This window comes from Brachypodium distachyon, chromosome 1, assembly GCF_000005505.3.
Source record: "Brachypodium distachyon strain Bd21 chromosome 1, Brachypodium_distachyon_v3.0, whole genome shotgun sequence".
NCBI lineage: Eukaryota > Viridiplantae > Streptophyta > Magnoliopsida > Poales > Poaceae > Brachypodium > Brachypodium distachyon.
The window spans coordinates 25,948,451-25,967,789 of record NC_016131.3 but is presented as its reverse complement, the minus strand read 5'-3'; the positions used below and the strand labels follow the sequence as shown (position 1 = coordinate 25,967,789).

The window sequence follows — 19,339 nt, the reverse complement described above, 5'->3', positions numbered from 1 at the left end:
TCTAATAATATCCCAAGTTACTCAACCCTGGATGGGTTTGGAGTGACCGAGTGAGACTCATGAAGAAAATGCTTTCAACACATTGCCATTGCATTTCTCACTGTGTTGTGTCTGAAAGAAACTGCACCGATGCGTTCGCCCCCACGATTTCAGATTATGTTCGTTGCAGTCAACTACGCGTCCAGAACAGGACGTGATCAGACAAACGACTTTGAGCACGCTCAAGTGCAGGACTTATCATGAGACAAAAGCACAGGCCAAACCTCCCTTCAACAGAGGACATCGTCATTACCCCTTTATAATGGTGTCCGTGTCCATCCATATAAAAGGTAATGTTATTTTTTAGCCTCTGTTCTCAACAGGAAAAAAGAAAAGGCTTGAACTCTGTTTGTTTCGGACGTGGCTGTGACAGAAGAAGCTGTCGACTGGCTGTGCTGGGGAAACGGCTGTAATCAAGGTTGGTCGTTTGGCAACATAGCTGTCGAGTAGCTGCGAGCTAAGGAAATATCTGAAATGCCTCTTTAAGATAAAATCATTATAACCTGTGCACGACAACCAACACAAATAAAAAAACACATGCACACACAAAAATCGCTTGCTTATCTCTTGTATGGTCCTAAAAATATCAAAAACATTTAATACTTCATATAGATAAGTGTTTTTCATATTACTAAAATACGTAGCAATCTATCTTTGTCGGGAGATATAGAGAGAGTTGGCAATTATGTCACGCGTGGTGTTCATGTTGCTCTCGTCGTGTGAAATTGAAACGTCCTCGCCAAGCAAGGGTGTAGCTCGTTCACCTCCAGGCATGTAGTTTTCATCTGCATCACATTTGTCAAACTCTTTATCGCATAGCTTGCTATCTTTGATAAAATTGTGAAGCGCCATGCAAGAATTAATAATCATCGTTTGACTCCCGATCTTGTACTGCGGCACATCCCTTAGAATGCGCCATTTCTGTTTTAAGACACCAAATGAGCGCTCAATCACATTCCGAAGAGAAGAGTGAGCATGACTGAACACCTCTAACTTCCCAGTCGGTGGACGTCGATTCCGAAATTCCGGAAGATGGTATACGTTTGGCCTTTAAAAGGAGCTAGATATCCCTTCCGGTTTAGATAACCGGAATCAACAAGGTAGTACGTACCTACATCCATGGGACAAAAATTATTAGCTACACGTACATAATAAAATAATAAATTGAAAGATCGGTATGGTCGACTAGAGGGGGGAGGGTGAATAGGAGACTAACCGGAATAGACGCTCGAGCCATTTATCATTGATGTCACGACTTCCATGATCCTTCATCTTGGCTCCAAGAGTGATGACTCTCCTATATAGCTCATCCGGAACCTCTCCATCCTTCATGAAGAAATTTTTGCATTTGTTGATGACCACTTCAAACTTTGACTTTCTAACACTTTCATTGTTGTCAAAGTGGTCACCAATGAGCTTCCAAGCATCTCTAGCGGAATCAACACCACAGACAAATGTTTATACTCCAAGGGTAGATCCTTTAGGAGTATTCCAATGGCACGCTCATTGACTTGATTGTCCACATACTCTCTTGGTGACAAATTCTTTGGATCATGAACAAAGTAACCTTTTTCAACAATTCTCCACAACTCCGTTGATGTGCTCTTGAAGTGAGTCCTCATGGAATGAAACCAATCAACGTAATTAGTAGAGGTTAGCATGGGGGGTTCACCTTAATTATACATAGGTGACAAATTATGGTGGCGATGATTATATTGAGGTGGTGGAGCCACCTCACTATACAACCCATAGCCACCCTTTGGATTTGGTAGCACTCTCTTCGATAGCCTTAGCCTTGTTACGGGCTTTGGCATTCGAATCTTCCTTACAAATCCACCGCACTTGGTGGCTTGGCATGGAAAGGCTCGTTAGAAAACGAAGAGACTTCATTAGGTAGGTGCTTACTAATCTTTTTGTCCACACTATCTAGAATAACTTTTCGCATGCTATCCAAAAGCAATTTGATGGATTTAAAAGTTAGTGGAGCATTATCATCTAACACATCGGTTTCTTGGGTTTTCACGGTGGGTTCCCCATCATCGCAGGCCATACTCTTAAGAGCGGTAAAGCCCTAATTAAGAAACTTGGCTCTGATACTAATTGAAAGATCGGTATGGTCGACTAGAAGGAGGGGGGTGAATAGGAGACTAACAAATTATGTCTTTTCTTTTTCTTTTCTTGAGAGATACAAACACTTAATTCTAGGATTTTCTAAATTCTCTAAACTGAATGCAACCCTAGAATGAAATGCAATAGCTGAAGCAACACTATATAGCAAGAATGTAAAGGGGAAATGATACCACACGTGGAGACGAAGATTCCGGAGTTTCACCTATTGGGATTGGTGTACGTCTCCGTTTGGAGGAATGCTCTACCACAAAGGTAGAGACGCCACGAAGGCTCACTCTATTTCTTCAACTCACCACACCACAAAGGTGGGATGAGCTCTCACAACACCACAAAGGTGGGATGAGTTCCACTAATGGCTTTTTTGAGGGCGAACGACGAACCCTTACAAACTTGACCGGGGCAAACTCCACAATTCAATAGGAGGCTCCCAATCCAAGCCTCAAGCTCCTCATACACCAAAGGAGAGCTTGAGGTGACCGCTTCCGTCTAGGGTTCCCAACAACCCAAGAGAAACAAAATCCACAAAGAAAACAAGAGTAATCAACTTTTTGACTTGGTGAAACCCTAGAGCAAGATTTTCTTCTCCAATCCTCAAAGAATCAAGAGTTGGGAGTAGCTAGGGAGGGAGATCTTGGAGATTTGAACTTTTTGTGTTCTTGGGGTGAGAGGGGTTGTTCTTGGCTGTGAAAACGGTCAGCTAGCTCGTTGGGGACGAAGGAATATATGGGGTCCCTAAAATCGAGCCGTTATGCACTGCGCAGAGACAGGTCGGAACTTCCGGTCATAACCGAAACTTCTGGTCAAACGGAAGTTCCGCATATTACCGGAAGTTCCGCATTTTTCACCGATCCTAACAGAGAGCGACCGGAGGTTGGGGTAGAAGTTCCAGCCAGAACTTCCGCCACCTGGACTGCAGGCAGAACACAACATGCTGAGTTTAGTTCTTCTCTCTTACTTTTTGGGGTAGGCTTTTAGTGGGTGCAAATTGTGTAGTTGTGTACGTGAAATTGATTCACACATTACCTTCGCTTGTGGATTTCCTCTTAATAGTACGGATGTCTTATGATTCAAATCAAAACAAAAAAGCCGCTAACACCGCTACGCTTCATAGCATGTTGAGGGTCCACATCAACGTCTTGTGCTAATTTCTTTATGAAATCTGAAATACTTGACACACGATTAGATACACAACATGTTGTCATCAGCACCAAAACCACTTAGGAGAGAAATGCCCTTTCATAAATTGGTATTGCATAGGTAGTAAACATATAAATTACCTTCAGGAGGCGAGGGATAAGTACTCGCATACTTGTCCATACTATAATTAAAAATCCGTGTGTCATGGGCAGACCCTGCCCAACCAGCGATAACAAAGGTAAATCTCATGTCAAAATCACATACTGCCAACACATTTTGACTTGTGTAACCATGTCGTCCTGTGTAGTTCACTGTCTGACTAGCAGGAACAATAACGGGGATGTGTGATCCGTCAATCGCACCAATGCAACCTTTGAAGTGAGGCCAAAAACGTTTCTCTCTAATTTTTGGATGCACGGATGTGAATGTAGGATCTGTTGGTTTAATGATGTCTCCTCCCAATGAATTCAGACATTCCAAGACATGCTTGAACTTCCTGTGAATTGTTTCGGTTGAGCGAACAAAGTGATCCTCGGCTTGGATAAATGTTTGAGGACCTCCAAGCATCCACAAGCACAACCAAGCATACAAAATTAGAGAAAAATAATTACCACAACAGGCCGACTTGGTCCGGAGGAGACGAGGACGAAGGGGGTGCTGCGGGGCGGCGCAGGCCACGGCGGGGGCAGGCGGGCACCGGAGAGAGATGCAGACGACGGCTGGAGGGTGTGAGGTCAGGCCACGGCTGGCAGGCGGCGGCGGGAGGATGCGAGGCACGTGGAGGCAGGAGGGGCGCCGAGGAAGGAGTGCGGCGGCGGCCAAGAGGAACAGCCAGCGGCGGCGAGAGACCCTGCTCCCAATGGAGATCGATGGAGAGATATTTCACAGGTTAGAGATGAGAGAGAAATAACGGCCTGAATTCATTTTAGCGGTGACATATGCCTGGTAATTTCTATCAACTTTCAGTGGACAGCGGACGTGGGTTTTCAAGAAGCCCGAGAAGCACCTCGTGCACGTGCTTTGTCCAATATAACTAAAAACAGCTTTGGACTTTGGTGAGAAAGCGGATCCAAATTCGTTGTTTGGTTAGGCTTCAGCTTTTTTTCAACGAAAGCTGCTCTGAAAGTCAAAACAAACGAAGCCTTAGCCAAGTTGCAGAGAATAATCTCTTCTCCAGCCGCTGGGCTTGGCTAGTTTACACCAATAAGGTGCGTCGCGTGAGTCGCGTGTCTGAAGCGCACGGTGCCAAAAAATGAAGTCCTCGCAATAGCTGGACACAACAACTTGTATTGCTAAATTGAACAACTGATTTAGCAGCTATTTTCTGCACATTTAGCTAATGTGTCAAAATATAAGTAAGCTATAGTAATACATGAAAATTTACCACTAATACACACTCGACAATTTCATCTCCTTTCCATGGTTGGCAACAGATGAATGTAAACACGTTTGCTTTTGTGAGCCACAAATAGGATCAGCATGATTAGAAGTATTGCGGTTCAAAATTACAAACCACTCAAAATTGGGATGCTTGAGAATCAAGAACGATTAGCCTGATAGAAATCACCTGCACTAAGAAAAACATGTTTTCCTAGATGCAGATCAATTGGTGGGTAGCCTTCAATGCACTTGACAGTAATCTACAAGAACAAATACAAACATGTAAGAATTGAAAGGATAAAAATCATTAAAGAAAAATGTCACGGCATGTTTGAATTTCACACCTTGCCATTTCCAGTCTGGAATTCGTTCTTCAATCTGTAAATGGATCTTGACAACAAATACACCCTTAACGCATCAACATGGTCACTGTTGCCTGTTCCACCAAAGTACAAGCATGCTTAACTTGAGTTTCTATCAGACAAATGCTATGGCATGAACCACAAAACTAGCGAATATATGCATGACTACTTTGCAATTGTACTCTGTCAGCAGAAACAGGGCAATTTATTTACCTGAGGCATGGGGAAGGAGCTCAGGTGTGAGCACAGGGATGCACCTTGCAATGTAGATGACAAACGACATGTCATGTACAATGTGAGACTCCTCGCACATGACAACCTGCAGACCACGCCAGCAACATTGCAATTAAAATTTCTATGCCAGATTTTAAGTTACTCCAAAACCACATTACATTCAAATTTTCTGCAAGTCAGGTTGTTACATATATAAAGCAAGACATAAATTTTGTCGGCCGTCAAACTTTTCAAAGTTTGAAAAGAAAGAGAGAACAAAAATCACGATCAACCAGAAGCATTGGTCAAAATTTCCAGCGTTTGACCAAGCTTATGAGCAAAAAATTATCAACATCTGTAGTGCCAAATCAAGCTTTCTAGATCCATCATGAAATATCTTTTTATGGTGTGTTTATTTGGTATAGTAGATGTTAATATCTTTTGCTAGAAGCTTTGGTCAAACTTCTATACACCTTACATATTGGAACGGGAGGAAGTACAACACAAAAGCTGCACCCACATAGCTTCTTGCGCTCCCAAAGTCAGCAAGAAAACTGTTTTTCAAGCCAATTAGGCTTTATTGATGTAACCTATGCATAAAGCAATCCAATTGCCACAGAATTGTGCTAACATAAAAGAGGGATCTCTCCAATATACAGCAAGTCCAGTACCACAAAAATCTAAACATATTCAAGCTTCAAGGATGTTGACTGGGATGTGCTATTTAAAATTGAGGTTGATGCTACATGATAAAGTTTAAGTCAGTAAACTGAGTGGTTGAAGATACAAACTCACCATATCTGATGGTGCCATTGCCTTTGGAACTAGGGAATTACCAAGCACGTCCCTAATATACTGATCCTGCACAAAATAATAGCATTCGTGAAAGGATGTTTTTTCTCTGAAACAAGAAACCTTTATGTGAGCCAATCTGGCTGACCTGCGACTGCACAATTTCTTCGAGTGCATTGCTGTCGTCGTTCACAGATTTGTAGTATACATCAATTAAATCTGTAGGTTCTAGCTGAGCAGTCTTCCGCAATTTCTGGATTTTGTTTACAACCTGAAAAGACATGTTCATGAATTAGGAGACCACACTATGACTGGTCACCAGAACAAAACTGACTGAAGCACCCAGAAAGACTTATGCACTCAAAGTCTCAAACAAACATGAAAGTTCATGATGTAGAAAACTACGCTTTAGTTTCCCATTCTTGCACGAGCAAATATTCAGCTATGCATTCATTTAACTCGTCATGGTTTAGGTCAGGCAAAATTACTGAATATATGTCAAACTCAAACACAAACGCCGAATCCTGTAAAACTAAAAAAATAATTGACTACCTCTCGGGCCATGCCAGCTTCGAACAACGATTGATCGGCTCTAAGATCCAAAATGACTAACACGTCACCTGTAACAAAAACAAGACACTGATGTTATCAAAAGGGAGTAGCGAAACTATTAGGATGATCTGACACACTTATAACATACCATCTCCTGCGGCATCAATTTCCTTCTCTGACACATCTGCAGGACGCTTGAACTGTCGAACCACCTAAAGATGCAAATTTTATCACGTCAATTTCACAGAAATGAAGATGCAGTAAGTTTGTGCCAGCTGTGCTAAAACTAAAGTACAATTTCATGAAGGGTCATGACCTCATCAAGTCATCATAATCAGGTACTCCCTCTGACCCATATTACTTGTCTCAAATTTTCCAAAATATGGATGTATCTATGTTTAAAAAGCGTCTAGATACATGCAATATTTTGAGAAGTAATATGGGTCGGAGGGAGTAAAAGAAACGATAGCTAAAGATATGTTCTGGAATACCAAAACAGCACTTGGGAACATTATTCGCATCTTAATCTTAAGAAATATAAAAATACAAAAACATAATATCACAAATGTATCTTCTTGAAATAAGCTGAGATTTTTCAATTCACACTTGCTACATCTGCTGGCAATCATGAGTCCCGAAATTAACAACCACTAACAATACAAGCATGCAGTGTTACCTTAATGTCATCTAGCTTCAAGCAATGACCATGGAACGAAATCTCTCCGCTTTGCTCAAATGCCAAGATTTGTTCCTGAGACATTTTCTTCACTTCATTGGACACTTTGCCCATGTCTTTTCCCAGTCTTTTGCCTAGCACACTGAGGAAAAACAAGTATTGAGCAATGGATAAATATGTGCAACATTTTTGTGTGTTTAAGAACATGTACCTAAAATTGGGTTCTGCCCGTAGAGAAGCATACATCATGGGATCATTACATGGAGTAACAGTCTTGACATTCATCTCCTCCATGACATACTACACAGTTGAAAGTGCGTTATTACGACACTAAAGAAATCAATCAGTCACCCTCATATAATGAAAACTAAGTACTCCCTCCGTCCAGCAAAGGATGTCTCAACTTTGACCAAATTTGAATGCATCTATACACTAAGTCATGTCTAGATGCCTCCAAATTTTGACAAACTTGAGACATCTTTTGTTGGACGGAGGAAGTAGCAAAAATTGGATTCGATTAGTAAATCTAGTTGCTCGATAATTAGCAACCGGTAGAAATAGAAAGATGGAAATTTCTTGAGTAAAACTGATCTCAAGCAGTGATGAACCAATAGTAACAGCGATGGGTATGGAACATACGAAGTAAAAGTGAGGAAAGAAAAACAGATTTTATAGGTGTATCTATGATGACTTTTGGCCGTATAAACAAACCTCTTTTAGTTTGCCAGTGATGTCTTCAAGAAATTCATTGTCGGGATGAACAACCACCATCTCCCTGAAATTTAAATAGGATAAGCCATATTTCAAAGTTTTTTTTTGAAAGGCCATATTTCAAAGTTGATGATAGTATGAGACCAAACAGAACATGCTTTTTAAAGAGGTAGTCCCATGAAACAAACAAGATTACAGGAGTACATATTGAATAAATTTAAAAAACAAAAATACAGCCTGGACCATCTGATATTGTACTACTAGCACTATTCAATTATTCCTCCAGTCCCATGCACAGAGGATTCAAAAAAGCAACTAAAACTGCATCGATGTTATGACAACTACCACGCCCAAGAAGGTTCCTTACACTTCATGGTTGTGAAGACGAAAAGTTATAAATTGTTACCAAAATATGCACACGCATTAAAAAAAATCCTTGAAGTTATCTTTTGTATTGCACGAAATTAATCGGCAGGAAACTAGAAATCATACAGTAGACTGTCTGTACAAAAAACATTGTTAAAGAAAATGAAATCATACAAACAGAGTTTGGACATACTTCAGTGGCGTTTTGAGAGCTTTGCTATGCCGTTCCCGAATATTGCGCGCAAGATCAATGATGGTCATCATCCTATTTACACTTTGTTCAACACGCTCATCTCTCTGAACATGTGGGTAAGAAGACAGAACATGAGGTTATAACTCTGATAAAAAAACATAGTACTCCCTGAAATTCTAATTATAGGCAGTATCTTGGAAGAGCACGTAAATTAAGAGATGACCCTTGATGGAAACTATGTGCCTCGTAAAAGGAATTGGAAGGAGTAAAGATGATCTGGCAAGAAAAAGTTACCTCCCCAGTGGTGGAAGGGAAAGTGCAAAAGTGAATGCTCTCCTCTGATTTACTCGACACCTTTCGCAGATTTTGATAAAGAGCTTCAGTAAAGAAGGGCGTAAATGGAGCCATCACCACACAAGTTGTCACGAGTGCCTACATTTCATGGTTAAGATCCTTAGAAACTATTAGAAAGAACCACCAAAAAGGTACACTTCGCATGACCGGTAAAATGCTACTGTACTAACGACGTGGCTCATCAGCAACTGGTAAAATGTCACCTTAAGAGGTTATGATATGCGAGTAAGTATAGCACTGAATTTAAAAAATCCATCGACAATTTTTCGTATTCAGTTAAAAAAACAATTTGCCACCATTGTCTACCAAGAGAAGTTAAAACTGTACTGTGCTGCATAATTTACTTACATGGTACAGAGTTGAAAGAGAAATTCTGCAGTCTTCTTCTCCAGTGCGTCCTTTTAACCGTTTGCGGTTGAACCGCACATATATATTGGTAAGATTATCGATGTATTTTACCAAATATGGCACAACCTGAAGGGGCAAGCAAGCTATCAAATTTGGCCTTAAAATGGAGGAAGAATTGATATTACCAAGAAAAATATCCAGAAAAAACTACCGTGTAAAGCCGATATGCATCCATCTCCTGATGAACAAAGCTAACCAGACTTTCAGTTGCAGAGTGTATCCAGTGATCTAACACATTAGATGACTTCCGAAGTGAATCTTGGTCAATTGGAGAAAATGCTGCAAGACCCTCAACTTCAAGTCTCTTTGTGTTTTGGACAAGGAATCTATAAGCATTATACCACGGGAGAAAGACATCTTTCACCTGGTCAATTGAAAACGTGTTAGGGGACCCAATGTAGTTTTCCTAAGAACACAATATAATCAGAGCATTTGATGATTGATATGATCTACATGCGGACAAGTAGCCTCAACATATTTGTAGAATGGAGCCTAAAATATTGAAGAAAGAAACTTACAACACCATAAACACCTATCCTTTTAAATCGTAGAGATTCTGCACGCACAACTGGAGAATTTACTAAATACAGCCTCAAAGCATCCTGGAAGGAAAAGAAAAAACAGTTAATTACAAATTCTAACGCAAACAAATCATGCAATCACAAACCAGAGATTCAAATGTGATACTGTATGCTCGTCCTTCCGGGTACATAAGGTGCACATGCATTTCAAGATTTAAATTTGACCAAAATAATGCAGGCTATGTGCCACGGAAATTATACCATTGGATTCACATTTAATTTATGTTGAATAACTCATATATTAGTTGTCTAATTGATGTCAAAGTTGAATCTCGAAATGCATGGACGCATTATAAACTCGAAAGGAGGAAGTACACCCGGAGGAAGTACACCCTAAGGAATCTGTCATATAATATGTGAAAACTGAGTAACAGCCATTGACTTTCAAAGAAAAACTACATACCGCTCCATATTCATTAATGACCCCTACGGGTGAAGGGTAATTCTGTTTGCTCTTGCTCATTTTCTTACCATCCTCGGCCAAAACAAGACCATTGCATATAAGATTCTTAAAAGCAGGCTTCCCAAATAATGCTGTTGATAACACCATCAAAGTGTAAAACCTGCACGATGAAGTTGAATCGTGAAGGTGAGATGACTAGATCCGTATCTAACACAAATGAGTAGATCATTCTAGATCAATAAAAACGAATATCCTACTTTAGTCTTTCTGCTCATCAAAAGCTTGAAAAAAGGTGGTGAAAACTGTGCGAGCATGAAGTATTTAAATAATGAAGCCAGATCATTGTTACAAGTTCGACCAAATACAAACATCATAACAGAAATGTGAATCTATTTCCCCCCAAAAGAAGGAAGACAAAAGGCAATGAGCAAAGAGGTGAAACAAAGGAAACATCAGAAATTTCCATGTTCATTTCATGCCCAAAGTGAAAGTTGATTGCATGAGTGGTGCACAGAAAGCCTTAATGAACAACAAAGACCCTAAAATTCTTAATAATTAAGGAAAACATTGTATAAAATACTGCCAAAGATTCTGAAAGGAGTAACAGACCATCCGCGTGTTTGATCTAAGCCCTCTGCCACAAAATTGCCAGGAAAATTCTTCTCAAATAGTTCCCGGTTCTCAAATGGATAATGAATGTAGGCATATGGCATAGACCCGCTCTCAAACCAGCAGTCGAAAACCTGATGGCATCACAACAGTTGCTGAATGAGAATCATTTAAAAAATGAAAACATCGATATAGACAAATCGCAAACATTCACATGGATGACATTTGACAGGTCAAATTATAGTATTGGCCTGAACCACACATGAACTGCACAGGCAGAAATAGGAAGTAACCTTACAACATGCAATTTGCTAGGAAATTTATATCATTCTTGCAGTCTAAACTTTCAAACTTCAAAAGGAACTTGAGAACTACTCCCTCCGTCCCATAATTCAGCACGACAAGAATTATGGGACGGACGGAGTAGCAACCACTTGAGCAAAATCAATGTAAAACCTATTACATCCTCAATTACTATTTTAGGATTCAAATTCTTGATGTAAGTTCATAGAAAAATCTGCCAACATTTAGAATCCTAAAATAGTTTTACTGCAATATTAAATAGTTCAAATCAGATTTACTGCACACGAAAAGGTAAGGAACACTAAGTGTGGGTCAAAAAAAAAACTTACATCCTCAACACGTTTGAGCACCCCAAACTCTGGTCCTCTGCTAGAGGGAATCGTAATATCATCAATATGGTGGCGATGAAGATCGGTAACCTGAGCACAATTTTTTTAACGTTCACATAAGGACCAAAATCATCAATGTCCAAGAAAAAGAACATGAGCATATACAAAGTTCGCTGTTGTTTGCAAATTACAACTAAAGGATCAAGAATATGTATATGTTGTAAACAGTAAATGCTGCAAATAATGAAATTTCATTATCTTGCACAGTAGGGATATTAACCTTGACACCAGATAATTTTTCAAGTTTCTCGATGGAATCCATGACTACAATTTCTTCACCATCTTGGCTGATCCACACTGGAAGTGGAGTACCCCAGAATCTACTTCTGCTAACAGCCCAGTCCCTAGCACCTTCTAGCCAGTTATGGAATCTCTTTTCCTGCATGCATTTGTTGTTAACAAAAATATATGTCAAACATATCACCTTTCATAAATATACTGTCACCTGTCACCTAAACTCTCCAAACAGTTTCATAACATTCAACACTAGGAATGTCGACACTGGTTGCTATCCTAGTTTCTGAAGACCTTTTCAAAAATATACTTACATGCCTATTTTCTAAGAAAATGTCAACACTGGTTGCTATCCTGCTCTTCTACTAGGAAGTCCAGGAGCTGATCACTTGTTCCTTGAGACTATTAGACTAGATCCGAATTAACCTAATCTCTGATGAACCGTCTCCTTTCCGTCATGAGCTAATTACCTTGGATACTGCTATAAAACGGAACAGCAAAGAAATAGGCTAAAATGTTTTTTCCAGTAGACCCCTGAGTTTCCATGTCTTTACGAAAACATCTAAAGTTGTCTACTGTAGTTTATCAATTGTAGCTACTGCCGTCCTCACAAAAGTGACTTACCTTGACCTACGTTCAAACCTATTACCTACGACACCTTCGTAAGCGAACTTGAGATAACACTTACGGAGGATCTTAAAACTAACTAGCTTCTGGATGGCATGCAATATAGACTACGAAACCATTTAAGGTAATGTACAACTACAAGTCCTTCAAAATAGCCAAAATAATTGCAAGGGCTAGAAACAGGATCGCATTAAACTGGTGTGCCAAAAGTTGTATGATTGTTCTACTTATCATTGGGTGTCACTAACAAATGGTTTCCTTGAACTAGATTCACATCAGAGAAGTATTGAAAACGCCGAGACCACCTTAATTAGGCAATGCCCATGTGAGAATGCCCCGCCATCTGATCATGATCTCATGATTTACATGATCAGGTGGCTAAGAGGGACACCTCAAAATGGGTTACATCCCTATAAAAGTTTCTTCCTGAAAACACTGTCACAGGCAGTAAACGGTACCTTGACATAATCTGGAACCCAGTAGGTCTCCTTGTTACATTCCAGTAACTGATCTCTAATCTTTTCAACCTTGATAAACCTGCAGAAAAGCTCTCAGACTTATATTCCTCAAAACTAAGTAATGCAATTGATAAACCTGCAGAAAAGCTCTCAGACTTATATTCCTCAAAACTAAGTAATGCAATTGGAAAACTCTGGTGGATATAATAGAAGAGGAACACAACTAACAAAAATGAAACCAAGAAAATTCAACAGAAAGCATAGCTTGTCTGTGTGGATGGAACAATAGCATGATGAAGTCGGACTTGATAAAGTGATTGATACATGTGGTAACCAGCACATATAAGATGGACTGGGATAGTGCGATATCAAGCGTAATTTAGAATTAGACAAAAGCATTAAAGCAGGGAGAACAATGAAGGCACACATTTTGAATTTAGCATACAATTGTTAGACTATAGCTGTTGTATTCTACTATAATTGCCTTCTCTCAGTCTCCTCGCTTGTGCGCACGTCGCCAGCCCATGTTGTACACGATCGGCATGCCCTCCGTGGCCGCCTATTGCACTATATATTCATGAGATCAATACAAGGCGGCACTATCGAAGTGCTTACAACCGAACACTAGTTCTCTACAAGGTATCAGAGCCAAGAGGTCTCAAGTTCGAGACCCGGTTGCCGCAATTAAATTGCAACGCACTTTCGATCCACGTTTAGGCCTGCGAGAGCCACACGTGAGGGTAAGTGTTGAAGTATAAGTGGATTGGCTTGTCCCTTCCATCAGATCGGTCTTTTGGTTGCGTTGGCTAGCACATGAAGCTCTTCATGGTATCAGAACACTAGTTCTCTACAACAATGAAGGAAAATATCTAGTCACTGTCGTACACAGTTCATGGCTGCAGTTCTTGCATCTCATGGAAGAAACTTAAGATAACAATCGGTGTTCGTAGCACATAGAGGCTCTCGTATATTTGTGTGTATTCAACTTAACAACAATAGGTGTTCGTAGCATTTGTTCCTTGTGGTGAGTTAGCTCATGTACAGCATCAGTTGTCAGCACATGCGAAAGATAGATTTCCACAATAGTAGCAGAAGATGTTTACCAGCTTGGAACAGCCCGGTAGATAAGAGGAGTACCCGAGCGCCAACAAAATGGATAAGAGTGCTCGATGCTCCCTTTACTAACAAGTCTTCCCTTATCCTGATGCAGAAAATCATTTTCAGAATTTTCTCGAACACAAGTCATTTTCAGAATGGAATCCTAGGAGTAATAAAAACTATCCAAATGATGTTAAAATAAACTTCCATAAGGCGCCTTTGAAATAATAATGCACAGTATAATAAGCTAAAATAACAGGACATGATATGTTAATAAAGCAAAACACACTCATGACTGTGGTCAACAGTGTACAGTGGCATAGCTTCAAATGTTCATACTATACACCTGATTTCAGATAATTGATTAATTGATAAGGCATCAAAATGTATGCACAGTTTATAAGGTTGTTCAACGGTAAGAAACTGTATATAATGTGATGTCTTGTGCATTACTTTAGAACTAAGCTCCAAAATATGTACATAGTGGGTGCCAAAAATGCTGAGCAAGCAACTAAATGTAAATGTGTTAGTTACAGCTAAAAACCTATTTTACACTAGAAAAATGACTACCTTAACAGCGCTGATGATATCCTTGTCAGCCTCTTTGACATGCCGCCCTCTGAACTCAGTTATCTTTTCGATAAAGCAACCATCATCATCAACAGCGACAACAAGTCCACTGGCCTGGAAACAAAAAACATCAGGAAAAATATATATTAAATAAGTCATGCTCACAGCAGCATACATGTGAAAGATGCATAGAACTTTGAAATGCCTTTGGTTTTAAAGGCAACACGTGACATTGTCATGCACTCATGCTCACGGCAGCATACATCTGAAAGATGCATAGAACTTTTAAATGCTTTTGATCTAAAAGGCAACGCATGCCATGGACATGCTCACCACAGCATACATGTGAAAGATGCATACAAGGTTGAAATGCGTTTGGTTTAGAAGGCAACACATGAAATGGCAATCTTGGAAACCACAGTGAACAGAGAAAATGTGCCTGAGATAAAAATTACAAACTATTTGAGATATGGCTAACAAGAGATAATAAGTTGTAAACAAGGTACAAGGCATGCAATAGTATATTATGGCCACCCTACAAATTGAGAAATACGATAAAACAAATCTAATGACTAATGACACTATTGCATACCATCAAATTCTTCGCAAAAACACGTATACATGTTCTTGAGACAAAGTATGAACATCAGGAGAATATTGCATCATACACTAGTAAGATAATTTTGGCATACATATATAATAAGTAATTCAATTGGTCTACTCTTTCTCCTCAGCCCCCAGGCCTTAGCAATTATCCCAACCTCAAATAATAACAGAGAAACATTCCAACCTCAATTATCCCAGCAGCAAGGCAAACACGATGATCATCTTCACCAAATGCAGGAGCACAATGGACAACACCAGTTCCACTGTCATCAGTTACATAGTTATCCGCAATCACCCTAAACGCAGTCTCTTTAAACTCCAGGAAAAAATCAAACAGAGGAGTGTATCTGCAAGCAGAGGATTTTAACATTTAGCGCGCGCGCACACAAAAGAAACATCCTCCAGATATCATTGGGTATGACATTATTGGAGTTGGCTCAAACAACTCCCAATAACCCAAAATAAAGAGAAACAACTATTGAAAGTGATAACAGTGTGGGAGAATTTTGTTCACCAATCATAAAACTAGAGTAAACTATGCAAGTGGAACACATTGTATCGGTGGACTAGCAATCAAACCAATCTCCGCAAATGCAGAAATTCTAAGGATTACACTTGAAAATCCAAAAATAAAGTGGTGTAGATTCTTTAGCTCTGCCAAATACATGGTTAATAAAGATATAAACGGCTACCTAAGGAGAAGTGTTATCCTGCAGTAATAACTACCCCATCTAGTTTTCGACATCTTAGCTCAGTAGTTGCAAACATTTCAAAGTACAGAGAAGTGCTACTGTAATTATGTTCCATTATGCTGTGAACTGGATAATTAAACACAAAAACAAGATAGCTCACTTTAGGCCTACTAAGCATGATCCAGGAAACTTTGCCAATAATTCATATGATTCAGTGTCCAAACCACCCTGACCACCATCAGGGGTGCTTCCCTTAGGAGGAGCTTGCTTCTTTCCAGAAGCTTTGGCTTTAACTGGCAACTGGCCAAGCCTACTTTCTGCGACAATGTATACTGTTCCATTGGACTTGTCCTTAACCTGGTAACACAGTACGCACCATCAATCAGAAACAAATAGCAGTTTGCAGGTAGAAAAGGGTATGAACGATAGAATTCTCTTGTGGCACAATGACTTTGGTTATCTGTGCGCATGATCACATGGAGCAGCGTAGAAGGCAGTATGGCAGATATGCCTTCATGCGCAACCAACTTAATATGGTTACCACAGAAAGAGATAAACCATATCATTATCATCATTACAGCATTAAATTAATTAAGAAAGAATAAATAGCCTATGTACATGAAAAATAGAAATGTGCAGTTGACATTCCTGGAGGGTACATGCTTCTCAATACTGATACTTAGATACATGCTGAATCAGCCAGGCGCCCAGGCATATCATATTAGGTAAAGGAGATATCAGTCCTCGACTCTATAAGATGCATTAGATGTATGCATTTTATTTATGTCCTTCACTGCATTTTATTTACTTATTTTAAGAATAGGTATGTTCCTTGCAAAAACCAAGTCTCTAAATATGAACTGCCAGTGACAGTCAGGAACCTCGACAACAGTCGATAGTATTACGAAATGAAAGGAGTAGCCCACAAAAAGTGGGAAGTACTAACCTTAGAATACACAAGATTGGCATTGACACACAATGCTAGGTTGCTTGGGAGTGTCCAAGGCGTCGTAGTCCAGGCAACGAGAGCTGCATTGTCAACATCACTGACAACAGGGAAAGACACCATCACTGCTGGGTCTGGAACAGTCTACATAACACAATTAAACTAAATGGTCAATACAAGCTGCCGCAAACGAATAAGACCGACACCAGGAACAAAGACAATTACTCACCCTATAGTCCAGTCCTGCCTCGAAGTTTGACAGAGCAGTTTTGCAACCAGTGCTGTAAGGCATCACCTGGATCAAGAACAAGAGTTAAGGACGTTTGACTTACAAGGTATTCCTTGCAGCAAATTAAAGAAGAACGTAACTGTGATCCCCAATACTTTGTGCATTACTTATTCTTTGCCTCTTCTGTAAACAAGTATGGGGCAAGTTCCACAGGAACAACACTTGATTCTCCTAAGAGGCAACTTCAATCCAACAATTACGTTAGAATTAATTCCTAATTTAGTTTGTTAGTCACAGATGAGCCCCCCAAACACACGAGTCAACACACAAGAAATCAAAGATTCACTAAACAGTTACAGCAGTACTAACTGCGGAGTACGAAATAAGAATATGCTTACTTCAACATTTCTAGACATTAGCCACTTAATCTTGTAACTGAGACATGACAGAAATTGCAATGTCATAACAGTTGAATAGTTGCAGTATAGCTCCAATTCCACACACAGAAATTAAAATTATAGCAGCACTAACTACGAAATAAGAAGCCGTTTACTTCAGCATTCATAAACATTAGCTACTTGATATTACTGAGACGTAACATAATTGCAGCATCATAACAGTTGAATAGAGCATGGTTTCAATTTCACACATAGAAATTTCAAATTCTAAATAAATCAGGCAGTTCGCGGCGGCATGTTTCAGAACATTATGAAATTTCCATTTCCCTGACGCCATAAGCATGATTAACTTCGGATACCAAACCGGGGCGAGCAAAGTTGGGGGCGAGATTACCTTGAAGCCCTTGTACACGAGGTCCTTGGCCCAGAGCTGCCCGAAGACCCACCAGACGCTCTCCATGAAGTTGATGTCCATGGTCTTGTAATCGGCCTTGAAGTCAATCCACCTCCCCGTGCGCGTGACGACGGCCTCCCACTCCTTGACGTACTTGGTGACGATGCTGCGGCAGGCCTCGTTGTACCTGGCGATGCCGTAGTCGAGCACCTGCTGGCGGTTGGTGATGCCGAGCTGCTTGTCGATCTCGAACTCGACGGGGAGGCCGTGGCAGTCCCAGCCGAAGCGGCGCGCGACGTGGCGGCCGCGCATGGACTGGTGGCGCGTGACCACGTCCTTGATGGTGCCGGCGAGGATGTGGCCGTAGTGGGGGAGGCCCGTGGCGAAAGGGGGACCGTCGTAGAAGATGAACTCCTCGCCGCCCTCCGTGCGCCGGAGCTGCTCGTGGAAGGCGTCCAGCTCCGCCCACAGCTTGAGGACGCGCTCCTCCTCCGCCGGGAAGGAGAAGTCCTTCCCCTCGCACACGTCCTCCATGGTGGCCTCCGCAGCCGCGCAGCGGGAGAGGGGGCAGGGAGGCGAATGGGGCTAGCTAGGGTTTGGGGGGTGAGGCGGCGGCGGCGGCGGCGGCGGCGGCGGCGGCGGCGGAGGGAGGATGAGTTCTGCTTGGGGCGGGACTTGAGAGGAGAAGGGTTTAGCTGGGGATCACGTGCTGCGTGCGTGCTACTGCTTCGCCTCCTTGCCGTCCAAGGAGAGAGAAATTCTTAGTACAAATAAAGACTGAAAAATTCAATTGAGTAAACATCAAGAAACCTATATATCGGGATTGTTACCAGAAACTATGACTCCGAATTTTTTTTTAACTTTTGTGCTGGTCAGCTTAGCTTGGCGCTCAAGTTGGTTGACAAGAAGATATGAAATACGCACTTGTCAGGCTCCAGTGCTCAATTGACATGGTTTTTTTGTTTGCTTGTCTAGATCTCGACCATGACTCGAACCATCGTCGCTTCTTCAAACTCGTCTCTGCATATACCTTTGTTGGGTTTGGTGAGATGGACGCTAAATGGCTACGCCAGTTGAACCAGACAAGGGCGCGCGGGTGAAAGGATATGGCCGTGTTGTCCAACGGATTGGAGAGAGTTGTGGTTTCTTGATTGATGATAATGACCTACTCACTATGTTTGGGTTTATAAGGCCCGCGCGCAATTTTAAGCCAAAATTTGACCAAATATTGCATTTCGCTCTGTGTGCGTGGATTTGAATTCGCATGGGACGAAGGAGCACGATGATCACCTTGGTCTTGCAGATTCTCAGAAACAAGTGATAGGAGAGCAAAAATTTCGTTCATAGGAATTTCAGAGGTTACATTCCTTGTCGTGTTTGATCCAAATCCCCAAGAAGCAAGAACCTACGAACATAGACACCGCTACGTCTCCGCACCCGCTCGACCAGCACCGCCTGCCGTCGGAGAGACCGCACCTCATCCTCTCCC

The 19,339-nt window shown here is 41.0% G+C and overlaps 1 protein-coding gene across 1 annotated transcript; it reads right to left on the bottom strand.

Moving 5' to 3' along the window:
* Positions 1 to 4,559: 4,559 nt before the first annotated feature.
* On the bottom strand, positions 4,560 to 18,384 carry LOC100833154 (isoleucine--tRNA ligase, cytoplasmic). The gene is made up of 27 exons (XM_003563260.4): positions 17,851 to 18,384; positions 17,059 to 17,124; positions 16,830 to 16,973; positions 16,044 to 16,240; positions 15,376 to 15,538; positions 14,586 to 14,699; positions 14,021 to 14,118; positions 12,918 to 12,996; positions 11,819 to 11,977; positions 11,539 to 11,628; positions 10,907 to 11,040; positions 10,298 to 10,457; positions 9,832 to 9,915; positions 9,465 to 9,677; positions 9,254 to 9,379; positions 8,846 to 8,983; positions 8,552 to 8,655; positions 7,993 to 8,056; positions 7,493 to 7,581; positions 7,282 to 7,423; positions 6,754 to 6,817; positions 6,606 to 6,673; positions 6,202 to 6,324; positions 6,057 to 6,122; positions 5,262 to 5,367; positions 5,031 to 5,122; positions 4,560 to 4,946 (listed from the first exon to the last, which is right to left on the bottom strand). Exons 1-27 carry the CDS (start codon positions 18,382 to 18,384, stop codon positions 4,845 to 4,847), a joined length of 3,519 nt encoding a protein of 1,172 aa, XP_003563308.1. The 3' UTR covers positions 4,560 to 4,844.
* Between the last annotated feature and the right edge of the window lie 955 nt (positions 18,385 to 19,339).

What these genes read in the sequence shown, in the direction of transcription:
- LOC100833154 (XM_003563260.4), bottom strand. Translation starts at nt 18,384, where the DNA reads ATGGAGGACGTGTGCGAGGGGAAGGACTTCTCCTTCCCGGCGGAGGAG. An exon ending in ATGCATATCGGCTTTACACG is followed by an intron (nt 9,380 to 9,464) that starts GTAGTTTTTTCT and finishes TTGCCCCTTCAG; the next exon opens with GTTGTGCCATATTTGGTAAA. An exon ending in TCCCTTCCACCACTGGGGAG is followed by an intron (nt 8,656 to 8,845) that starts GTAACTTTTTCT and finishes CCACATGTTCAG; the next exon opens with AGAGATGAGCGTGTTGAACA.